The sequence below is a fragment of the Erythrolamprus reginae genome, chromosome 4 (genome assembly GCF_031021105.1).
Source record: "Erythrolamprus reginae isolate rEryReg1 chromosome 4, rEryReg1.hap1, whole genome shotgun sequence".
In the NCBI taxonomy this organism is placed as follows: domain Eukaryota; kingdom Metazoa; phylum Chordata; class Lepidosauria; order Squamata; family Dipsadidae; genus Erythrolamprus; species Erythrolamprus reginae.
Window position 1 is genome coordinate 110,785,766 of NC_091953.1, and position 25,705 is coordinate 110,811,470.

Consider the following 25,705-nt stretch of genomic DNA (forward strand, 5'->3'; position numbering starts at 1 on the left):
GGTCTTCCCCCTCTTGCTGGCGGGAGGGCGAGCGGCGGGCATCAGCGAGGAGTTTCCCCACCGCCCACGCAAACTCCTCGCTGCCGCTCGCCCGCCCTTCGCCCGCCCACGCCGTTCATTCTCGCCGCTTCCCAGCTGAGTCCTGAAGCGAATTGGCTTCAGGACTCAGCTGGGAAGCGCGAGCGAGCGGCGCCAGCGAACGGCTTGTCCGCCGCCTGCCTGCCCGCGCGCCTGCCCTTCGCCCGCCCACGCCGTTCATTCTCGCCGCTTCCCAGCTGAGTCCTGAAGCGAATTGGCTTCAGGACTCAGCTGGGAAGGGCGAGCGAGCGGCGCCAGCGAACGGCTTGTCCGCCGCCTGCCTGCCCGCTAGCGAGGAGCCGAAGATTGGGGGCCGCGCGGCTGTTTTAAAATGTCGCCGCCGGCATGGGGGGCTTGCCAGCACCCCCCGGACCCCCAACCCGGGTTTGGGGGGCTGCTAGGAAGCCCCCCATGCCGGCGGCGACATTTTAAAACAGCCGCGCGGCTTCCCAATGAGTCCCGAAGACAAACGTCAAAGGCGAACTTCCGCGTTTGTCTTCGGGACTCATTGGGAAGCCGCGCGGCTGTTTTAAAACGTCGCCGCCGGCATGGGGGGCTTCCTAGCAGCCCCCCAAACCCGGGTTGGGGGTCCGGGGGGTGCTGGCAAGCCCCCCATGCCGGCGGCGACGTTTTAAAACAGCCGCGCGGCCCCCAATCTTCGGCTCCTCGCTAGCGCTGCGGAAGTAAAAACACCATCTGCGCATGCGCAGATGGTGTTTTTACTTCCGCAGCGCTACTTCGCTAAAACCCGATCATTGCTAGGGGTCCTGGAACGGAACCCTTGCAATGATCGGGGGATCACTGTATACATTTTCCTAAATAAATAAATAAATTTATTTGGGATGAAGGGGGCACAAATTCAAAAACCCTATCTAAAATGCTTTAAAGCATGTGTCTTTTTTCAGGGTCACGGGACAGCTGAAAGGTTTTGGGAAAAGGCATAGGTGCTGTACTCTGTGTCTTCCATAGCACTTTTTTGGCAATTGAATTTCAAATGCTGCCAGCTTTATTAATTACCCACCCCTGCCAACATTCAGCCTGAGGTTTGATGTTTTCCATTTTGTGTCTATTCCTCCACAGGAATTTATTAGGTTGGGTAGTCTCAGCAAACTGTCTGGAAAAGGCTTACAGCAGCGGATGTTCTTCTTGGTAAGTGACAGTAACTGTCTAGAATGTGTGCAATTAAATACAATTGTGCCACAAATGCCAAGGGAAAAGGAAGGGGGAGGAAATTCACAGAAGCAGTAAGATGCAAACTGCGGGGTAATCTGCAGAAGAAACCTGCAGCTTTCTGATCTCCTGGATGAAAGGAAGCTCAGCCAAATGTTAAGTAAACCAACAATAGGTGGAAGAAATAAAGAGTGATTCTTAAGAAATCAACATTTACATTTACATATTGCACATTTTTTTCTGCTCTTTCTGAATACCTTGTCTTACGAACTTAATTGTTTCCCGCAGGAGGTTCGTAAGGCGAAAAGTTCGTAAGATGAAACAATGTTTCCCATAGGAAACAATGTAAAGTCAATTAATGCGTGCAAGAAACACCCCCCCCACGCAAAAATGGCGTTCCGAAGCGTGGACTCCAGGAAGGACGTCTTCGTGACATCAAAGCTCCGCCCATGGAATTCCCTATTGGGATTCCCCACCTCCGTTTGAGCCTCCCGACCGGCCCGACAGCTCCGCGGCTCTTTTGCAAAGCTGACAGCCGGGCAGCGGGGCTTCTCAGCATCCTCCTGAATCCGAACCCGAACCCGAACTTTTGCCAAACTTCCAGGTTCGGTGTTTGGGAGAACGCCGAGAAGCCCCCCAGCTGTTTCAAAAGGCGACAGCCGGGTGGCGGGGCTTCTCGGCGGCCTCCTGAACACAGAACCCGGAAGTTCGGCAAAAGTTCGGGTTTGCCGTTCGGGTTCGGGAGGATGCTGAGAAGCCCCCCAGCTGTTTCAAAAGGTGACAGCTGGGTGGCGGGGCTTCTCGGCGGCCACCCAAACCCAAATTTTTGCCAAACTTCCGGGTTCAGCGTTCGGGCGGCAGGTTCATAAGATGGAAAAAGTTCAGAAGAAGAGGCAAAAAATTTCCGAACCCCGGGTTCGTATCTCAGAAAGTTCATATGACGAGGGGTTCATATCACGAGGTACCACTGTATTATGTTTATTGGCTCTAAATGACAGAAGGGCTGCAAAGTCCAATGATCCTGTGTTCATTAAGTCACATATAGAATATTAGATGTATTTAGAGTTCTCTCTTTTGACTATATGCTTCCTGCTGTGTTTTAGTTCAATGATGTCTTGCTCTACACAAGTCGGGGCCTATCAGCATCAAATCAGTTCAAAGTTCATGGGCAGCTTCCACTGTATGGCATGATGGTAAGTAAACGCTGAATTGAAATGGGATTGGTTACTGATGAATCTCTTAAAGTACCCTATGACAATCATTAAGTGTCGTACCTGATTCTTGACAAATGTATCTTTTCCTTTATGTACACTGAGAGCATATGCACCAACGACAAATTCCTTGTGTATCCAATCAAACTTGGCCAATAAAAAATTCTGTTCTATTCTAAAATGTAAAAGGTGTTTATAGAAATGATAAACCTTCTCAATTTCTGTACTCTGAATAGAATAATTAGAAATGTGAAGGAATAAAATGCGGCAGGGAGATAACCAAAAATTTGAAAACTGAATGGATTCAACTTCAATCATAGCCATCTTTTCAGACTGCAAGATTTTTTGTTGGTGGGGGTATCTTGCTCCATAGCACAGCTTTTAAACTTTTCAGATCTGAAGATCCATTAGGTTCTAAATCAATCTTTGGAGACTTGCATGAGGAGGGTTTATGTGAATGTTAGCTTTTGAGTGTTTATACCTGAACATCACCTCCTACCAATACAAATTTATTCAATAATAATAATGATAATGATAATAAATAACAACAACAACAACAATAATAATATGGTGCATATGAATTTGAATATGAATATGAATAATAATATGAATAATAATAACAACAGTTGGAAGGGACCTTGGAGGTCTTCTAGTCCAGTGATTTTCAACCTTTTTTGAGCCGCGGCACATTTTTTACATTTACAAAATCCTGGGGCACACCACCAACCAAAATGACACAAAATGACACTCTAATACAATACATATTATACATATAGTTAATAATATAGTTTTTAAATGTATTTATACTCATTTAGTGTGAATAGGATAGACATAACCAGCTGAGGCTGAGGCTTCATCTAGTGGTGGCAACATTTACCTCCAGCCCTGACCAGGATTAAAAATCGGGACCATGGGAAGAGTAGCAGCTTCAACTACTCACCACGGCCACGCAATGACAAGTGCGCGGCAGCCCGAGCGGGGACCTTCCTTGGTGTGAATGAGAGGCGGCCTGCTATTGGTTCATCGCTAGTGGTCGGGATGAATCCAAGAAGGTGATTGGTCAGTGAGCATTCCCTGTGCCTCCACTCTTCCTGTTGCTGATAGCTGGAGGGATTCTGAGGGGAATGTTTATGTTCGGATGGAGGCGGCTGGCGGCGGGCCGGATAAATGGCCTCCATGGGCCATATCCAGCACATGGGCTGTAGTTTGGAGACCCATGTTTAATTTCCCCACGGCACACCTGACTATGTCTCATGGCAAACTAGTGTGCCACGGCACACTGGTTGAAAAACACTGTTCTAGTCCAACCCCCTGCTTAGTCGGGGAACCCTATACTACTTCAGACAGATGGTTATCCAACATCTTCTTAAAAACTTCCAGTGTTGGAGCATTCACAACTTCTGGAGGCAAGTTTTTCCACTGATCAATTGTTCTAACTGTCAGGAAATTTCTCCTTAGTTCTAAGTTACTCCTTAGTTCTAAGATAATGCACAACAATGCACGGGATTTGCGCGCAGATGGAGATCTGGTGGGAATTGAAATTTCAATTTGCCACAGTGATTTGAAACCCTTTGCTGGCAGAAAACAAGCCAGAATATTCATGCCTGCCTTCCAAGAGAATGAGAGGAAACTCATTGTGACCTCAGTGCAAATCCCGGAAATGTTTGAGCTCTCTTGTTGAAAGGGAGAATCAGCAAAACTGGTCCCTTCCACACAATGGAGAAGAGCAGTAAAAGTAAAAGGCTCATCATTCTGTTGCTTCTACTGGCAGCAACAATATGAAGCATCATTTTCTTTGCTGGAAAGAAGGAGCTCCATAGGATGCTTCTCACATAAGAATGGCAGTAAGTAGGCACATTCTATCATCAATGGTGGACATGTGTACAAGCAAAAAATTATTGGAATAAAATAACAGATTGGCTAAAAGAAATAACAAAGGAAGAATTTGAAAAAAAAACACAGAATTATCATTTATTGGGTATTTTTAATAAAAAAATGAAAAAAGAGGTAAGATATTTAGCTATACACATATTAACAGCTGCTAGGATAGCATATGCCCAGAAATGGAAAATAGACAAAACACCAGAAGAAAATACAGTAGTCCCTCACCTATCGCTGGTGTTACGTTCCAGACCCGGCCGCGATAGGTGAAATCCGCAATGGGGAATTTCTCCTCCTTCCCAGCTCTTTCTACAACCCCAAGCACACCACCGCCATCGCCGCCAACCACTAAGCGCGCCTCCAAAGACTGCCTTCTTGGCACTGGCGAGGCGGGTTGAACAAGGGGATGGGCCTCCGCCGGAGCTCAGTCCCTGCCCCGCTCATCATTCACCCAGCCGCGGGCTGGTTGGCTTGTCCTGCCCTTCCAAACTTCTAAGCGCCGTATCTGTGCCAACGCTGACTTCAAAACCCGTGATGAAGTGAAGTCGTGGTGGGTGAAGCGCGATATAGCGAGGGACTACTGTATAGTAATTAAAAAAATATTGGACTGTGCGGAGATGGACATGATGTCCAAAAAATTAGAGGAAAAAGAAGACTCAGATTATTATAAAATATGGGGGAAGTTCTATGACTGGCTAAAGGAAAGAACAATGGAGAAATAATTAAAATTCAAGCAAAGCAACACGTCAAATAAAAGAATTAATACTAAGTGAAAAAGGAAAATTATCTGATCGAACATTCAAAAAAGAAGTGGGGAAGCTTTTGTTTCCCAAATGTTGTATGTATATGTTTTGTTTATGTCTTTTCTTTTCTGTTATATTTGAAAAAATAAAATAATAATAATAAAAATGGCAGTAAGTAAGATGACCCCCTCTAGCATTTTTGAGCAATGCACCCTTTCAAAATATTCAAAATATTTGCCCTTAATTTGACATCTACCATAGAAAATAAAACAGCTGCCTGTATTTCAACCCTGTGGTTGGCCTATCTTATGCCAAGTGGATGGTGTATATGATTCTGATGCCCTCTTTGATTGATTGATTGATTTCATTGTGGCTTTTAATGCACGTGGACACACTCCAGATTCAGTCATACACTCTACCTAAGTAGAGTGAGTTTTCCCACCGCTAAATAATAATAATAATAATAATAATAATTTATTAGATTTGTATGCCGCCCCTCTCCGAAGACTCGGGGCGGCTCACAACACGATAAAAACAATATTATACAGGCACAAATCTAATATTAAAAAAAACCTAAAAACCCTATCATAATTAAAAACCAAACAGCACATACATACCAAACATAAATTATAATAAGCCTGGGGGAAAGGTGTCTCAAATCCCCCATGCCTGGCGGTATAGGTGGGTCTTAAGTAGTTTACGGCAGACAAGGAGGGTGGGAGAAATTCTAATCTCTGGGGGGAATTGATTCCAGAGGGCCGGGGCCGCCACAGAGAAGGCTCTTCCCCTGGGGCCCACCAGACGACATTGTTTTGTCGACAGGACCCGGAGAAGGCCAACTCTGTGGGACCTTATCGGCCGCTGGGATTCGTGCGGTAGCCGGCGGTTCCGGAGGTATTCTGGTCCAATGCCATGTAGGGCTTTAAAAGTTATAACCAACACTTTGAATTGTGACCGGAAACTGATCGGCAGCCAATGCAGGCCACGGAGTGTTGTAGATACGTGGGCGAATCTGGGAAGCCCCACGATGGCTCTCGCGGCTGCGTTCTGCACAATCTGGAGTTTCCAAACACTTTTCAAAGGTAGCCCCATGTAGAGAGCGTTGCAGTAATCGAACCTCGAGGTGATAAGGGCATGAGTGACTGTGAGCAATGACTCCCTGTCCAAATAGGGCCGCAACTGGTGCACCAGGCGAACCTGGGCAAACGCCCTCCTCGCCACAGCCGAAAGATGATGTCAGCTGTGGATCGAGGAGGACGCCCAAGTTGCGCACCCTCTCTGAGGGGGTCAATAGTTTCCCCCCCCCAGGGTAATGGACGGACAGATGGAATTGTCCTTGGGAGGCAATACCCACAGCCACTCCGTCTTGTCTGGCAATACCCACAGCCACTCCGCTTTGCATTCTATCTTATCCACTAACTCTGCATACTACCAGGAATGGCTACCGATAGTAACCTTGGAGCAGCAGACTTTAAATAGCTATTATTGTAAAATCCTTTGTGCTCTTTGAGCTTAGTTATTTACTTACCCATCAGTGCTAGTGATTGTGAGGTAGGCTCCCCGTTTCTATACAATAGCTTGCCCTGCCCAGTGTTGGAGGTGGTGCTTTTTTCCTTGGTATTTCCAGGATGAGGGTATTATTTTCTCCTCGATTGTTTGTTTGGTATTGTCTAGGCCCTACGAATCTGGATTTTGGCTGCTTGAAAGGACTTTTTGCTTCCTTCTTAACTTTTTTATTGCCTCTTTTAAATGGTGTATCATTGGCAACCTTCAGTTTTGGAAGAGTTCCTAGAACAGCATCTAGTGTGGTTAAAAAGGCCAATCTGAAAGTGGCAACCCGTTCCACACTGAGCACAGATACATTCTGTCCCCTGGCTGACCTCCAGATTTTGCTGGTTCCTGGACTGCCTCTTTGCCTCATCCTGCTGAACAAGTGTCTACTTGAAATGGAGAAGGCCATGCTGCATCTTTATTTATTTATAAAGATTTGTATGCCGCCCCTCTCCGTAGACTCAAGGCGGCTAACAACAATGATAAAAACAGCATGTAACAATCCAATACTAAAACAACTAAAAGCCCTGATTATAAAACGAAACATACACACAAACATACCATGCATAAATTGTAATGGCCTAGGGGGAAGGAATATCTCAACTCCCCCATGCCTGGCGGTATAAATGAGTTTTGAGTAGTTTATGAAAGACAGGGAGAGTGGGGGAAGTTCTAATCTCCGGGGGGAGTTGGTTCCAGAGGGCCGCGGCTGCCACAGAGAAGGCTCTTCCCCTGGGGCCCACCAAACGACATTGTTTAGTCAACGGGACCCGGAGAAGGCCAACTCTGTGGGACCTTATCGGTCGCTGGGATTCGTGCGGTAGCAGGGGGTTCCTGAGGTAATCTGGTCCAATGCCATGTAGGGCTTTAAAGGTCATGACCAACACTTTGGATTGTGACCGGAAACTGATCGGCAGCCAATGCAAGCCCCGGAGTGTTGAAGAAACGTGGGCCTCCGAGCTGAACGATCAGAGGTCAAGGTTTCCCAAGGCCTTTAAATCCCTCTTACAGATATCCTTATATTGCAGCTGTGGTCTCCCTCTGGGGCACTTTCCCTGCACTAGTTCACCATACAGGAGATCTTTCAGAATCCGCCCATCAACCATTTCACAATATGCCCAAGCCAGCGAAGACGTCCCTGTTTCACTAGTGTATACATGCTAGACATTCCAGCATGTTTCAAGACTGCGGTATTTGGAACTTGGTCATGCCAGGTGATGCCAAGGATACTTCGGAGACAGCACATATGGAGGATATTCAACTTTCTCTCTTGCTGTGCATAAAAGATCCAAGATTCGCTGCAATACAACAGTGTGCTCAGGACACTGGCTCTATAAACCTGGATCTTTGTATGTTCTGTCAGCTTCTTATTAAGCCATACTCTTTTTGTGAGTCTAGAGAATGTGGTGGCCGCTTTATGTTCTGTCGGGCTCTCTGGTAGAATCCTCCCAAAAATTCACAGGTACAAATTTCAGACACACACAGGTTTGAAAATTCAAAACAATGTTCTTTATAACGAAAATTCACTTAAACTAAGCCCTCTTTTTGTATAGCAAAGAGCACTCGTCTCCAAACAAACTGGTAATTGATACAACTCCCTTATCAGTTCTGAGATACTTAGCTTACAGCTGTGTGGCAATTCACAGTCCTTCTTCTTTCACAAAGTGAAACACCCTTTGCTCTGTTTTAGTTTCAAAGCAGGGAAAAAGCAACGCACCAAGGTCAAAGTCAGCAAGGCAGGCACGAAACACAACAATCAGATAATCCTCCACAATGGCCAAACCCACACGCTGCTCTTTATAGCAGCCTCATTAATTACCACAGCCCCACCCAACCACAAGTGGCCTCATTTTCTTTGATAATACTCTCTCAGTTGTTGTTGCCTATGCATCGCTCTCCGCTTGCGTGGCTGTATCATTAACTCTTGTTCCAAATCCAAGGAGGAGAGAGATAATTGATCTCCTTCTGAGCTGTCTGCCACACTCTCCTCCTCCCTGTCACTCATGTCTTCTTGGTCAGAAGAGCCTTCATCATGAGATTCCACCGGGAGCAAAACAGGCCTGCGGCATGTAGATGTCTCCCCCACATCCACAGTCCTTGGGGCAGGAGCTGGGCCAGAGCTAACCACAATACTTTACCAATATGTTTATTCAGCTCATCATCTAGAGAGAATGTGTCGGTGATTGTTGAGTCAAGATACAGAATCATGGATGACCTCCAATTCTTGTAATACGAGGAGGGGAATCCATGTCCTGACCCATGACTTGGGCATTTTTTTCAATCTGATTGTTAATCCAGAATCTTGGCAGGCCTTGCTAAAACAGTCAATGAGCTGTTGAACATCTTTGGTAGAATGAGCAGTAACGGCAGCATCGTTAGCGAAGAGGAAATCCTGTAAGCATTTCAGCTGGACTTTAGACTTTGCTCTCAATCTAGAGAGGCTAAAAATTTTTCCGTCTGATCTGGTTGGAAGATAGACTCCCTCTGTTACAGTTCCAAAAGCATGACAGCTGAAAAAGATCCCGAATAGAGTTGGCGCAAGGACGCAGCCCTGTTTCTCTCCACTTCGAATGTCAAAGGAATCTGATGTCAAGCCATCAAAAACTACTGTGGCCTTCATTTCCTCATGAAAAGACCTGATGATGTTGAGGAGCTGGGGTGGACAGCTGATCTTGGGGAGGATTTTATAAAGGCCGTCTCTACTAACCAGGTCAAAAGCTTTTGTAAGGTCTATAAATGCTACAAAAAGTCTTTGTTCCCTGCATTTCTCCTGCAGCAGTCTAAGAGAAAATACCATATCGGTAGTGGACTTGTTGGCTCAGAATCCACTGTGATTCTGGATAGACTTGCTCTGCAAGCACCTGAAGCCTCTTCAATACGATATGGGCAAGCAGCTTCCCTGCGATTCTAGAGATGCCATAGTAGTTGTTACCTTTGTTGCCCCTGTCACCTTTGTTCTTCTATACCCTGTTTCCCCGAAAATATGACGTACCATGAAAGTAAGGCATGCCAGAGGTTTTGCAGAATTTGCTAATATAAGGCACCCCCCGAAAATAAGGCGTAGTCAAGTTTACATATGGTACGGTGGGAAAACATACAGTACCATTCAAAGCTGTTCATAGCGGTACCGTAATAATGTGGCGTCCCCTGCTGGCCCCTTCCATCGCTTTGTACCATCCAGTACAGCAGACACAGTCTGCTGCTGTCTCACCGCCATTATAATCTCCACTACAGTGCATAGACTGTAGTTCCTCTGGTGGCCGGAAGCTGCAACAGCGGGAGTATACTGTTCTACCATATAAGTGTCGTCGTTTGTGTGTGTGGGTGCCATACTGACAGATACCGTACCATAATCAGTGTACCGTACGGTGCACTTTCTTTTGGGGTGTCAGCTTTTCTGCCTGTGAATTTGTCTTATTTGAGAAATATAAGGCACCCCCCGAAAATAAGACGTAGCACAACTTTTGGAGCAAAAATTAATATAAGACAGTGTCTTATTTTCGGGGAAACACGGTAGTGTAATGATATTTGCATCCTTCATGTCCTGCAGTAGTCCACCTTCCCTCCAACAGAGACAGAAGATTGTATGCAGTTCCGTGGGGATGATCTCTTTGCAGCACTTCAAAACTTGGGCTGTACACAGTCACGAACTGCTTCCGGGAGTCTGAATCTGGATTTTGCCTCAAGTTTTACTCCGGAAGCCTTTTCCAATTATGGATATAGCCACAAGGCCATGGAGGTTTGAAGTCAGAGTTTCCTTCTCCTAGAAGATGTTTTTGCAGCTTTATCTGCTGTTGGGGTGTAGAGCCCTCTTCCACCTTCAAAACTATTCACCGTCTTCTCCTGTAACCCTGGAAAGGGGCCCTTACAAGATGCTATATGCGGATGCCGCAAAGTCCCTGTGGGGAACAGGGTCTTCAGAGGGACTTAGGGCAACCCAGACGCGTGGGGTCACTCACGAATTCGAATCCTAGAAAGAAAACTTGGACACATTTCTCTCCGGGTGAAATGACACAGTTTTGGGCCGTGCACTTCCTTTTATTGGGGGAAATATGCAAATTGGGTATATGTCAAGTGGTATACAAACATCCAATAACATAACTCTAAGATATGACACAACTTCCGAGCCTTTCCTATCTACATATGGCACGTAACTAGTTTCTACTGAACAAATGTTTCTTATGGCCAATTTCCTGGGACCTTTGTTGTGAATATGGTTATCTTCCTGTTTACCACAAAGCAAGGTCTTTTATTGCTGCTTTCGTCCTGTGTAAACATGCATCCTTTTATCACAGTTCTCATCCTGCTGGCACATTCATGTTATTCGAGGAGAGCTGCCTTGAACTGCTTTATGGCCAGTCACTTCCAAGCAGATTTCACCAGAAATGCAGACTCACTTTGTGACCTACGTGCAGTCCTATTCCTGGCTAATGGAATAAAAGTGTATAAGACATTTATGTTAGAAGTCCAGATATTAAATCCTATCCTAACATGATATGGCAGCCACAGCTATACAAAATGGTGTATAAACATGATATCTTTTTATGAATCTATTGATGGCTGATTTTTCTGTAAGTCAAGTTTCTGGTCTAAGATGCTTAGTTTCCAGTTGATACTATGATTGAGTCTCTTCATGAGTTATGAAAGTAAGGAGTTTTCATTGTTATCTTCTGATTACTGGTTAGTGTTCATAGATGCACTCCATAGTTCCCTCTAAGCTGAGCAGTGAGCAATCGCTCACTTAAAAATCATCATCAACTCAGAGTTTCCCAAACCTGCCCAGAAGCCGAGAGGGAAAGAGTGAGAGGGAAGGAGAGAGAGAGGAAGAGAGGAAGAGAGAGAAACAGATAGAAAAAAGAGAGGAAGGAAAAGAGAAAGAAAAAGAATGGGAGTAAGGAAGAGAGAAAGAAAATCAAAATCTAGTTTGAAACTAGCTCAACTATTTAAGTGGCATTTTGATATTGATAGAGTTGCCCTATTATGAGCTCACTGTTATAGACACACAGTACAGTATTTTATTTTGAAATTCTCTGAGGCAAAACAGGGTGGGTTTTTTATTTGTTTGTTTGTTTATTTGTTTATTTATTTATTTATTTATTATTTATTATTTCTGTGCCGCCCAGTCCCGAAGGGACTGCCGCTCAAACACTATACTTTTCCGCCCACCCCCCCAAAAAAATTAGAGGGAACACTGATGCACTCTGCTAGGTTTTTTTGTTTGTCAGTACTAAATAGTGGCTGTTTCATAGTAACAGCTATAATTATTTCTTTCCAGAATTTCCATATAGGTGAAAACAATTGTTGCATTCCTAGACTGTGGTAGCTTGTAAATTATTGTCTACGTGTGTTTGAAAATTTATTTTCCTATTGTATGATGATGATGTCCATGTTTTTATTTTCTCAGATAGAAGAGAGTGAAGAGGAATGGGGGGTTCCTCACTGCTTTACACTTAGAAGTCAACACCAATCCATTGTGGTTGCAGCGAGGTAATTGCCTTGAACCCTATGCTTCTAGAACATCTATGTAGGGATTTGAGACAGTGATGTCTATCTTACAGAAGATATCCTTTGATTGTTGTGGGTAGCGAGTTACAATGTTTATTCTGAATTCATTTGCAATCTTTTATACTAAACAAGCAGTAGTTAATATAAAGTAAGGTAAGCTTCCACAGAGCAGGAGGCAATATTATTCGTTCTTATACAGTGATCCGTCATTTTTCGCAGGGAATGCATTCCCGTGAAAAACGAATTTCCGTAAAGTAAAAGAAAGATATTTTGCATTAAACAGTCATTCTATAATGTTTCTCAGCTGGAACTACATGTGATATCCTACCAGTTTCTTTAATAGAGTACAGTAGTACTGTAGAAGAATTTTATAAATTTTTAATGGATTTAAAATTTTTAATGGATTTAAGCCCCCTTTGAAAACCCGTTGTTCTGTCGGGCTCTCTGGTAGACTCCTCCCAAAAATTCACAGGTACAAATTTCAGACACACACACGTTTGAAAATTCTAAACAATGTTCTTTATAATGAAAAGTCACTTAAACTAAGCCCTCTTTTGGTATAGCAAAGAGCACTCGTCTCCAAACAAACTGGTAATGTGTACAAGTCCCTTATCAGTTCTGTGATACTTAGCTTGCAGCTGTGAGGCAATTCACAGTCCTTCTTTCACAAAGTGAAACACACTTTGCTCTGGTTTAGTTTCAAAGCTGGGAAAAATCAGCACACAAAAAGTCAAAGTCAGTAAAGCAGTCACGAAACACAACGATCAGATAATCCTCCACAATGGCCAAACCCACAGGCTGCTATTTATAGCAGCCTCACTAATTACCACAGCCCCACCCAACTACAGGTGGCCTCATTTTCTTTGATAATAATCTCTCAGTTGTTGTTGCCTATGCATCGCTCTCCGCACGCATGGCTGTATCATTAACTCTTGTTCCGAATCCAAGGAGGAGCTAGATAATTGATCTCCTTCTGAGCTGTCTGCCATACTCTCCTCCTCCCTGTCACTCATGTTTTCTTGGTCAGAGGAGCCTTCATCAGCAGATTCCACCGGGGGCAAAACAGGCCTGCAGCATGTGGATGTCTCCCCCACATCCACAGTCCTTGGGGCAGGAGCTGGGGCAGAGCTAACCACAACACCCGTGAAGTAGCGAATCCATGAAAGATGAACCGCGAAGTAGCGAGGGATTACTATAATTTTATCTGGCCTGGTTACAAAGATGTTTACTCCCCCCTTCCCCCAAAAAAGAAGGATTTGGCTTAATTTTGCCCGACTTCTGAAGCTTACTGCTATTTACAATGAAAAAAACCAACAACTACCCTTTCAGCATCCACAAGACGCTGTGAAGACAAACCTCTTCCCAAAAGGATTTTGCTAGGATAGCGATAGAACAGGGAAGCTGTGTGGCCTGACATCCTGCAGGAAGGATACCTTTATCTTTGCTTTTATGTCTTGTGTGAGCTGCCTAGAATCGTTGTATGTAAATAAACAATAAATAAACCTCTATTATTTTCCTAGTAATCGCATTGAAATGGACAAGTGGACCGAGGACATACAGATGGCCATTGACTTGGCAGAGAACTGTAATGATCCTGCTTCTGAATTCCATGGAAATAGCCCACCAGACACAAGTAAGTCCGGAACCAGGAAAGGTGGGGTAAATTTCAGAATTCCAAAGTATCATTAGATATACAGAACGTTTTGCAGGGTCCTTGCTTTAAAAACAAGGAATATCTTTTCATATCTAATTTCAGTTCAGATAGATTACGTGGCAGGTGATTTGTGGTTATCAAACCCTATATTAAGAATTTGAGAAATGTGTTTAATAGCTGTAGGTGTAAATTAGTACATGATATAATACTGAAATTAAAGAATACTTTCTGGATCCCAAAACAATAAACTTTAAACACTGAAGTGTATACTACTAAGTCAGTCTATTTAAAGCACAGAATTACCAGGGCCCAAATTATAAATCAATGTTTCACAACCTTGGCAAATTTAAGACTTCAGCTCCGAGAATTCCCCAGGCAACATGGTCCATGCTGGCTAGGAAATTCTGAGAATTGAAGTACATCTTAAACTTTTTCGATTGAGAAATACTGTTATAGATAATAATAGTAATAATTATGTTCCTGTGTACAATCCTATATTGGATTATGGATAACAGAGGTCTACAAAAAAATATTTTCTGTAATCATCGTAGTTGATCTGAATTTTTTTGTTCTGATTTCTAAATGTATACAGTAGTCCCTCGCTATATCGTGCTTCACCTACCGCGGCTTCACTTCATCGCGGGTTTTCAAGAAATATTTCTTAGGATATATGAGAGAGAGAGATTACGTATACGTATGAGAGAGAAAGAAAATGTTGATGCTTTATTTATTTTTTTAAAATTATTATTTTTAAGTTATATTATATATGTACTACTGTGATATGTATTTTGTAAGAGTGTGGGAAGGGTTTATAAACACTTAAAACAATGAAAACTTACCAAACAATTACAATATAAATACTTAAATAAGTACTATCAGTCGACAAATTCCACATCGCGGATTTCACCTATTGCGGCCGGGTCTGGAACGTAACACCAGCGATAGGTGAGGTCTTACTGTACAGTTTTTCTGTAGCAGGTATAGTTTCCACGGAGCAGCAGCATTATTATAAGGTATAGGAAATATACTGGCGACATTAAGAAAACAGTAATCTACATATCAGGAATACCATAATAACAAAAATGCTTCTATATCAGAGACGTTATGTGACAGGGCAAAACTAAGCATATTTTTGGAATCAGCACATAAATCTCCATAAAACAGACATATTACTTTTGCTGATGATTTTTTTGTGTTGACCAGTGTAATCAATTGGCCATTAATTTCTTGTTGGGATGCTTTCCCTAGAGGAAAAAAAATATGTTTCTCCTTCCATATTCCTGTTTTACCTAAACCAGGGGTCTCCAACCTTGGCAACTTAAAGACTTGTGGACTTCAACTCCCAGAATTCTTGAGCCAGCTTTGCTGGCTGCAGCATTCTGGGAGTTGAAGTCCACAAGTCTTTAAGTTGCCAAGATTGGAGATCCTTGCCATAAACAATCAACTAAAAATACTAATACGGCTTCGTCAACCATTTTGGAGATTTCCCCATATATCACAGTAAGTCTTTTGATTATGATACATGCTCCATATACAAGGGAGGGGGAAAAAAGGCTTTTTCCTTGCATTTCATAGAATCCCCCGAGGAGCCCACTGTAGACCAGGAATCGGAAGACGATCTCAATGCATCCCGCACCTCGCTTGAACGTCAAGCTCCTCACCGTGGCAACACGACGGTGCACGTCTGCTGGCACAGAAATACCAGTGTCTCCATGGTCGACTTTAGTATTGCGGTGGAGGTATCTGGTTCAAAATGGCTTAGACTGCAGCTCAAAATAGCTGTCTTTCTCAGGCATCATTTCCTTTCCAATCGTTGCCCTCTTGATTAATTGGAAACCATTAAAGACAAGATTTTAACGGGCGGTTTTATGAATAATTCGGATTTCGATGCGACACCTTCCATACTTCTAGATTAATTTCCATATATTGATATCAAGAGGGGATCTTCTGAGTATTTTTTTTTAATTACTCAGTGCACTTGGAAAGGGTAATAAGTCTATCTGCTGCAATCTAAAATGTGCGTTTCTATGCAACTTGCTTTATTTTCTGCTGTCTAGTATTCTCTGGAGCCTTACAATATTCTCTTCTCAGCCTCATCTGCCTCTCCCATGTTTTCTTTATTAGAGGAAATCTCTCTGTGTATTTTTAAGGATGCATTTTGACTGTAGCTAAACCAATTTGACACAGATTAACGAGGTATGAAATCCAAAACATTTTCATCTCAAAATCAGTGGAATTTGCATGGGAAAGTATTGCATTCTCATATCAATTCATTTGAGCTCTTATGTGGGACGTCAGCGTTTAATTTCATCAAAGGTAAAAGGATTATTTGTGGAGATAATCAATACTGTTCTACTTTTAGTTCTTCAGAAAATAAGTCTCCGTTCAACTATTGAAAAGTAGAAGGAAACAGTTCTTCTGAAGCACATGCATTTTCTATAAAATCGAGTTCAAGAGGACAAAAATAACAGAATTTCATTTAAATTAGAAATTGGTTTAGCTTCTTTAAGGTACCTGCAGACACTCATTTCCAAAGGAATGCTTCTAAGTTGTTTTGGCTACATCGGCGAACACATTGGATATTTACACAATGTATATTTACATTTAGAGTATATTTCGAATAAAAGGTTCTATAGATTTGAAAATCAAATTCTAAAAAGAATGAAATCTTTTCCTTGGATTCAGACATACTTGGTTGCAATGCCCTCCAAAATACAGTGGTACCTCATCTTACGAATGCCTCTTCTAATGAACTTTTCAAGATACGAACCCGGTGTTTAAGATTTTTTTTTGCCTCTTCTTCTGAACTATTTTCACCTTACGAACCCAAGCCGCTGCTGCTGGGATAAAGGGGTTTCTTTTTTCCCCTTTTTTGAAGAAAGAAAAGGGAGGGGCGGCTTGGAGGGGGAAAGACTTTGCAGAGAACAGCGTGCTTGCAGATTCACTGAAAGGGTGTCTTTTGAAGAAAAAAAGGGAGGGGAAGCTTGGAGGGGGAAAGACTTTGCAGAGAACAGCGTGCTTGCAGAGGCACTGAAAGGGTGTCTTTTGAAGAAAGAAAAGGGAGGGGTGGCTTGGAGGGGGAAAGACTTTGCAGAGAACAGCATGCTTGCAGAGGCACTGAAAGAGTGTCTTTTGAAGAAAGAAAAGGGAGGGGCGGCTTGGAGGGGGAAAGACTTTGCAGAGAACAGCATGCTTGCAGAGGCACTGAAAGAGTGTCTTTTGAAGAAAGAAAAGGGAAGGGCGGCTTGGAGGGGGAAAGACTTTGCAGAGAACAGCGTGCTTGCAGAGGCACTTAAAGGGTGTCTTTTGAAGAAAGAAAAGGGAGGGGCAGCTTGGAGGGGGAAAGACTTTGCAGAGAACACGGTGCTTGCAGAGGCACTGAAAGGGTGTCTTTTGAAGAAAGAAAAGGGAGGGGCGGCTTGGAGGGGGAAAGACTTTGCATTAACAAAAGTAGGAGAACAGCGTGCTTGCAGAGGCACTGAAAGGGTGTCTTTTGAAGAAAGAAAAGGGGGGGCGGCTTGGAGGGGGAAAGACTTTGCATTAACAAAAGTAGGAGAACAGCGTGCTTGCAGAGGCACTGAAAGGGTGTCTTTTGAAGAAAGAAAAGGGAGGGGCGGCTTGGAGGGGGAAAGACTTTGCATTAACAAAAGTAGGAGAACAGCGTGCTTGCAGAGGCACTGAAAGGGTGTCTTTTGAAGAAAGAAAAGGGAGGGGCGGCTTGGAGGGGGAAAGACTTTGCATTAACAAAAGTAGGAGAACAGCGTGCTTGCAGAGGCACTGAAAGGGTGTCTTTTGAAGAAAGAAAAGGGAGGGGCGGCTTGGAGGGGGAAAGACTTTGAAGAGAACAGCATGCTTGCAGAGGCACTGAAAGAGTGTCTTTTGAAGAAAGAAAAGGGAAGGGCGGCTTGGAGGGGGAAAGACTTTGCAGAGAACAGCGTGCTTGCAGAGGCACTGAAAGAGTGTCTTTTGAAGAAAGAAAAGGGAAGGGCGGCTTGGAGGGGGAAAGACTTTGCAGAGAACACGGTGCTTGCAGAGGCACTGAAAGGGTGTCTTTTGAAGAAAGAAAAGGGAGGGGCGGCTTGGAGGGGGAAAGACTTTGCATTAACAAAAGTAGGAGAACAGCGTGCTTGCAGAGGCACTGAAAGGGTGTCTTTTGAAGAAAGAAAAGGGAGGGGCGGCTTGGAGGGGGAAAGACTTTGCATTAACAAAAGTAGGAGAACAGCGTGCTTGCAGAGGCACTGAAAGGGTGTCTTTTGAAGAAAGAAAAGGGAGGGGCGGCTTGGAGGGGGAAAGACTTTGCATTAACAAAAGTAGGAGAACAGCGTGCTTGCAGAGGCACTGAAAGGGTGTCTTTTGAAGAAAGAAAAGGGAGGGGCGGCTTGGAGGGGGAAAGACTTTGCATTAACAAAAGTAGGAGAACAGCGTGCTTGCAGAGGCACTGAAAGGGTGTCTTTTGAAGAAAGAAAAGGGAGGGGCGGCTTGGAGGGGGAAAGACTTTACATTAACAAAAGTAGGAGAACAGCGTGCTTGCAGAGGCACTGAAAGGGTGTCTTTTGAAGAAAGAAAAGGGAGGGGCGGCTTGGAGGGGGAAAGACTTTGCAGAGAACAGCATGCTTGCAGAGGCACTGAAAGAGTGTCTTTTGAAGAAAGAAAAGGGAAGGGCGGCTTGGAGGGGGAAAGACTTTGCAGAGAACAGCGTGCTTGCAGAGGCAATGAAAGAGTGTCTTTTGAAGAAAGAAAAGGGAAGGGCGGCTTGGAGGGGGAAAGACTTTGCAGAGAACACGGTGCTTGCAGAGGCACTGAAAGGGTGTCTTTTGAAGAAAGAAAAGGGAGGGGCGGCTTGGAGGGGGAAAGACTTTGCAGAGAACACGGTGCTTGCAGAGGCACTGAAAGGGTGTCTTTTGAAGAAAGAAAAGGGAGGGGCGGCTTGGAGGGGGAAAGACTTTGCATTAACAAAAGTAGGAGAACAGCGTGCTTGCAGAGGCACTGAAAGGGTGTCTTTTGAAGAAAGAAAAGGGGGGGCGGCTTGGAGGGGGAAAGACTTTGCATTAACAAAAGTAGGAGAACAGCGTGCTTGCAGAGGCACTGAAAGGGTGTCTTTTGAAGAAAGAAAAGGGAGGGGCGGCTTGGAGGGGGAAAGACTGCATTAACAAAAGTAGAACAGCATGCTTGCAGAGGCACTGAAAGGGTGTCTTCTGAAGAAAGAAAAGGGAGGGGCGACTTGGAGGGGGAAAGACTTTGCATTAACAAAAGTAGGAGAACAGCGTGCTTGCAGAGGCACTGAAAGGGTGTCTTTTGAAGAAAGAAAAGGGAGGGGCGGCTTGGAGGGGGAAAGACTTTGCAGAGAACAGCATGCTTGCAGAGGCACTGAAAGAGTGTCTTTTGAAGAAAGAAAAGGGAAGGGCGGCTTGGAGGGGGAAAAACTTTGCAGAGAACAGCGTGCTTGCAGAGGCACTTAAAGGGTGTCTTTTGAAGAAAGAAAAGGGAGGGGCGGCTTGGAGGGGGAAAGACTTTGCATTAACAAAAGTAGGAGAACAGCGTGCTTGCAGAGGCACTGAAAGGGTGTCTTTTGAAGAAAGAAAAGGGAGGGGCGGCTTGGAGGGGGAAAGACTTTGCATTAACAAAAGTAGGAGAACAGCGTGCTTGCAGAGGCACTGAAAGGGTGTCTTTTGAAGAAAGAAAAGGGAGGGGCGGCTTGGAGGGGGAAAGACTTTGCATTAACAAAAGTAGGAGAACAGCGTGCTTGCAGAGGCACTGAAAGGGTGTCTTTTGAAGAAAGAAAAGGGAGGGGCGGCTTGGAGGGGGAAAGACTTTGCAGAGAACAGCATGCTTGCAGAGGCACTGAAAGAGTGTCTTTTGAAGAAAGAAAAGGGAAGGGCGGCTTGGAGGGGGAAAGACTTTGCAGAGAACAGCGTGCTTGCAGAGGCACTGAAAGAGTGTCTTTTGAAGAAAGAAAAGGGAAGGGCGGCTTGGAGGGGGAAAGACTTTGCAGAGAACACGGTGCTTGCAGAGGCACTGAAAGGGTGTCTTTTGAAGAAAGAAAAGGGAGGGGCGGCTTGGAGGGGGAAAGACTTTGCATTAACAAAAGTAGGAGAACAGCGTGCTTGCAGAGGCACTGAAAGGGTGTCTTTTGAAGAAAGAAAAGGGAGGGGCGGCTTGGAGGGGGAAAGACTTTACATTAACAAAAGTAGGAGAACAGCGTGCTTGCAGAGGCACTGAAAGGGTGTCTTTTGAAGAAAGAAAAGGGAGGGGCGGCTTGGAGGGGGAAAGACTTTGCATTAACAAAAGTAGGAGAACAGCGTGCTTGCAGAGGCACTGAAAGGGTGTCTTTTGAAGAAAGAAAAGGGAGGGGCGGCTTGGAGGGGGAAAGACTTTGCATTAACAAAAGTAGGAGAACAGCGTGCTTGCAGAGGCACTGAAAGGGTGTCTTTTGAAGAAAGAAAAGGGAGGGGCGGCTTGGAGGGGGAAAGACTTTACATTAACAAAAGTAGGAGAACAGCGTGCTTGCAGAGGCACTGAAAGGGTGTCTTTTGAAGAAAGAAAAGGGATGGGCGGCTTGGAGGGGGAAAGACTTTGCAGAGAACAGCATGCTTGCAGAGGCACTGAAAGAGTGTCTTTTGAAGAAAGAAAAGGGAAGGGCGGCTTGGAGGGGGAAAGACTTTGCAGAGAACAGCGTGCTTGCAGAGGCACTGAAAGAGTGTCTTTTGAAGAAAGAAAAGGGAAGGGCGGCTTGGAGGGGGAAAGACTTTGCAGAGAACACGGTGCTTGCAGAGGCACTGAAAGGGTGTCTTTTGAAGAAAGAAAAGGGAGGGGCGGCTTGGAGGGGGAAAGACTTTGCAGAGAACACGGTGCTTGCAGAGGCACTGAAAGGGTGTCTTTTGAAGAAAGAAAAGGGAGGGGCGGCTTGGAGGGGGAAAGACTTTGCATTAACAAAAGTAGGAGAACAGCGTGCTTGCAGAGGCACTGAAAGGGTGTCTTTTGAAGAAAGAAAAGGGAGGGGCGGCTTGGAGGGGGAAAGACTTTACATTAACAAAAGTAGGAGAACAGCGTGCTTGCAGAGGCACTGAAAGGGTGTCTTTTGAAGAAAGAAAAGGGAGGGGCGGCTTGGAGGGGGAAAGACTTTGCAGAGAACAGCATGCTTGCAGAGGCACTGAAAGAGTGTCTTTTGAAGAAAGAAAAGGGAAGGGCGGCTTGGAGGGGGAAAGACTTTGCAGAGAACAGCGTGCTTGCAGAGGCACTGAAAGAGTGTCTTTTGAAGAAAGAAAAGGGAGGGGCGGCTTGGAGGGGGAAAGACTTTGCAGAGAACACGGTGCTTGCCGAGGCACTGAAAGGGTGTCTTTTGAAGAAAGAAAAGGGAGGGGCGGCTTGGAGGGGGAAAGACTTTGCATTAACAAAAGTAGGAGAACAGCGTGCTTGCAGAGGCACTGAAAGGGTGTCTTTTGAAGAAAGAAAAGGGAGGGGCGGCTTGGAGGGGGAAAGACTTTGCATTAACAAAAGTAGGAGAACAGCGTGCTTGCAGAGGCACTGAAAGGGTGTCTTTTGAAGAAAGAAAAGGGATGGGCGGCTTGGAGGGGGAAAGACTTTGCATTAACAAAAGTAGGAGAACAGCGTGCTTGCAGAGGCACTAAAAGGGTGTCTTTTGAAGAAAGAAAAGTGAGGGGCGGCTTGGAGGGGGAAAGACTTTGCATTAACAAAAGTAGGAGAACAGCGTGCTTGCAGAGGCACTGAAAGGGTGTCTTTTGAAGAAAGAAAAGGGAGGGGCGGCTTGGAGGGGGAAAGACTTTGCATTAACAAAAGTAGGAGAACAGCGTGCTTGCAGAGGCACTGAAAGGGTGTCTTTTGAAGAAAGAAAAGGGATGGGCGGCTTGGAGGGGGAAAGACTTTGCATTAACAAAAGTAGGAGAACATCATGCTTGCAGAGGCACTGAAAGGGTGTCTTTTGAAGAAAGAAAAGGGAGGGGCGCCCCCCTTGCCTTTCTTCCTTTCCACTCACCCTTTAGCCTAGCCTTACTTCTTCCACCCGCCCCCTTTAGCTGCTCCTCCCTGCCCTCTGTTCGCCTCCCTTCTAAAGTTTGGGATTTTCCTGAAGGATTTGCACGCATTATTAGCTTTTACATTGATTCCTATGGGAAACATTGTTTCGTCTTACGAACTTTTCACCTTACGAACCTCCTCCTGGAACCAATTAAGTTCGTATCATGAGGTACCACTGTACATTTGATTCTTGCTTCTAAGAGTGTGCGTTGCATGTTCTATCAGAATCATCTTCACGCCTGGAGATCAAATATTGCAGCCAGGTCACTCCAGAGTTTATCACATGAAGCAACCTAGAAGCATCCATGTGTACTCACACATCTGTCCTTAGTTCCACAGCGTTTCCCATGACCAGCAAGTTACAGTCATACTTTCCTAATTCTGTGTTTAATGTCACATCAGCATTATAGTTTATGCTTTCTCTCTGTGTCTTTCCTTCTTTCCCTCCTCCTTTCTCTTTTTCTTGTGGTAGAAGACCCTCTCACTGTCAATGACTGTCCTTCCCCACCTGTTGGACTGATCAGTGATCAGCGGCCTGTTTCCATTTCATATGTCTGCTGGTACCGAATGCAAAGCCTGTCCTTTTATGATACCCTTCAGAAAATGAGGTAACCAAAATCCAAAAGTAGAGAATTAGGACTACACGGGTGTTATTGTAGCCCAGTAAACACACACATCCTGCCTGGTTTTTTTTTCAAAACTGGAATGGGTCAAAATGAAAGCTTTTAAAATACGGTGTAATGCTTGTTAGCCCTGTTGACAATTTGGAAGGCAATAGTGTTTCCTTTGAGCTGTTTTGATAAGAGCATAGTTCATGATGCTGCTAAACAAAAAAGTATAACAAAACTTTTCCACTGACAGAACAAAGATTCAGCAAGATTAATTATTTTTAAGCCGAACTGTGGGTTTATCTCCCCCTTTGTCATCATCAATGGATGTGTTTGATTTTGGCATCTACCTTCTTTCAAATACAGTGGTACCTTGGTTCTCGACCACAGTTCGTTCTGGAAGTGTGGTTGAGAACCGATTTGGTTGAGAACCGAAACAATTTAAAATAAATTCCCCTCCTCAGTTGTCTCTCCCTCTAGCTTGCCTGCTTCTGTCCACGTGTGTGTGTGTCTCTCTCTCTGTAGCTTGCCGGCTTCCATCTTCAGTTCTCTTGCTCGCCCCTGTCTCTCTCTCTCTGTGTAGGTTGCCGGCTTCTATCTTCAGCTCTCTCGCTCGCCCGCTACTGTCCCTGGCTCTCTCTCTCTCTGTGTAGCTCGCCAGCTTCTGTCTTCAGCTCTCTCAAGTGTTCGAGTTTCAAATATTTGTTCGGATTTCAGGGCAAAAGTTTCTTGAATTTCCTGTGCGAATACCGATTTGTTCGAACTGAGAAGCGTTCGAAAACCGAGGTACCACTGTATATGATAGGCACACATTGAATGCAAAGCACCTTAATTTAACTATTTCATACACCAAAAGTTTTCAAAAACTTAGTTCAAAGCAAAGCTTCTCATTTATGCAAGTTTACCTAAGTTTTGCCTATTAAAATCAGTGGGGCTTAAAGTATTGTGATTAAGCTACCTTTCTAAAGATGACTTAAGAGGAATATATTCATTTTCCTGAACCCTTTTAAAATAGTGGTGTTGGGTGAAATCTTCTTTATCAATTTCCCCACCAGCACAAAGAATTATAATTTAGAATCAAAGTGAAATTATCTTCTAGCCACACAGCCTTAAAAATAAATACTGCAGCATTAAATCTGCTTTAGCAGATTTGTGGCAGGATTTAGCTGGTGGCTAGATGTAACTAGTCATGGCTAATCTCAGGAGTGAAGCAGCCCTGGTAACTGTTCTGTCTGGGTCACTCCAGAAGCCAATACCAACCCAAAAAGAGAAGCCAGACACACTGGTAAAATGCAAAGGCAGTTTTATAAAATTCAAGAAAAACACAGGTAACAGAAAATGTCCTTACAAACAGGAAAATGCTGTATCTTCAGATATATTCACGAAGGCCAAAAGTCTATGCAGCAATACAGGATTCTTGCTGCCAAGCCAGACCTATACCTTCCACGGATCTTCCAAAGTTGCTGGGCCACAAGCCAGGAACAGAGACGCCGAGAAACAAGACAGGATAACGCCACGCCAAGCTGATAACACTCCACATGGCTTAAAGGGCTTGCCTGCCTTTTAAACCCTGCTGATGAGTACCACACCCAAACCCAGCTGTTTCTACTTCAATGGTGAAAATATCTCTTTAACTGCTCCTTTCGTTGCTCTGAACGTCGCTGTCTTGTGTCAATGATGGCTTGTGCGTCATCACCTAATGACTCCAAGCTACTGGCTGGGGAGAGCCCCCCCCGGGCTCTCATGCTGTTCGCCTTCATCCCATTCCTGATTTTCCTCTCCCCCGTCCGACTGTTCAGCCCCCTCCTCTGCGCTGTCCTCCTCCTCCGGGCATGGAGCCAGCAGAGACACAGCTGGTCCCTCAGCAGCCTCAGGCTGAATCACAACAGTAACTAGTTGGAAATGGGTTTGCCAGGAATTTCAGGCCTAGAACATAAGCCGGGTAATCAAGAGACCATTCCAGAAAAAAAGACAAGGGCAAAACGCTTCTGTAACTTTGTCAAGAAAATTGCATGTCCGCCAACCTCAGTTTGAATGGGGCTTCTAATAAGGTAACAGCAGATAATTTATTTCTTGCTAGAATCAACTTACAAGCTGACCTCACTGAATGAAACAGTTCAGAAACTTTAAATGCAATCTACTACCATTTTCAACAGACAAAAATAAACTGCTCCAATTTAGCTTGGGAAAAAACAGCCGTTCTACATGAGCCTTGCCTGCTTTCCATCAGCTTGTTTTACCACCTTTATGTATTTTATTTCGCTTGTTGTACTATTTTCCTCCCTTTTTCAGAACCAACTTTCTGGAAACCTCCTGCGAAAATTCAAGAACAGCAATGGGTGGCAGAAGCTTTGGGTGGTATTCACCAACTTCTGCATGTTTTTCTACAAATCTCACCAGGTAATTGATTCTTCTGAAAGCAGGAAATAATCTTTTACGTTAGGTTTTTCACACTGGAATGGGTTAGAATGCAGCTTGATTAGCCTCGGGAGAGCTAAAATAGACAATCCTTGCCTTAATGATAGCAATTGGGATAAGAATTTTCATCGCTAAGCAATGTGGTTGTAAAGCTTGACTGGATCACTAAACAATGGCAATCTGTGTAGTCTTGGTTATCAGAGTCATTAGATGAGTCAAATTCTTACCAGCTTCCCACATTGAACTGTCTTGGGAAAAGTGGCAGGGAGTTGTAAGTCGCTCACGGTCAGGTGAGCGATGGAACAAGAGGGTATGGGGAAGAGTCAGTGTGTGTGTCTGGGTGTGTATGCGTGTGTGTATGCGTGAAAGTGCAAGGGATTGTGCAAGAGGTGTCACATGGGTTTGGAGAGTGAGAGATTAGATTAGATTAGATTTATTGGATTTATATGCCGCCCCTCTCCGAAAACTCGGGGCGGCTCACAACAAGATAAAAACAATACATAATAACAAATCCAATACCCACCAATCCAATTACAATTTTAAGCTAAAAATTCATAAAAACAACCCCAGAATATTAAAACACGCATACAATCAATCTAACACCAAAACAACATGGGCATGGGGGAGATGTTTCAGTTCCCCCATGCCTGACGGCAGAGGTGGGTTTTAAGGAGTTTGCGAAAGGCAAGGAGGGTGGGGGCAATCCTAATCTCAGGGGGGAGCTGGTTCCAGAGTGTCGGAGCCGCCACAGAGAAGGCTCTTCCCCTGGGTCCTGCCAGATGACATTGTTTAGTCGACGGGATCCGGAGAAGGCCAACTCTGTGGGACCGAACCGGTCACTGGGATTCGTGC

General features: G+C 44.5%; 1 protein-coding gene across 6 annotated transcripts in view; it reads left to right on the forward strand.

Moving 5' to 3' along the window:
* The window catches only part of FARP1 (FERM, ARH/RhoGEF and pleckstrin domain protein 1), a 224,047-nt gene that overhangs the window by 187,875 nt on the left and 10,467 nt on the right, over positions 1-25,705 (forward strand). For 4 of the 6 annotated variants that reach the window (XM_070751204.1, XM_070751203.1, XM_070751202.1 and 1 more), the window contains exons 20-25: positions 1,159-1,227; positions 2,352-2,441; positions 12,039-12,121; positions 13,660-13,772; positions 15,369-15,532; positions 24,728-24,835. In XM_070751204.1, coding sequence (XP_070607305.1) covers positions 1,159-1,227; positions 2,352-2,441; positions 12,039-12,121; positions 13,660-13,772; positions 15,369-15,532; positions 24,728-24,835 — 627 coding nt within the window. Of the gene's footprint in view, positions 1-1,158; positions 1,228-2,351; positions 2,442-12,038; positions 12,122-13,659; positions 13,773-15,368; positions 15,533-22,299; positions 22,436-24,727; positions 24,836-25,705 lie in introns of those variants that run through there. The other 2 variants (XM_070751206.1, XM_070751205.1) reach the window with 2 other exon arrangements.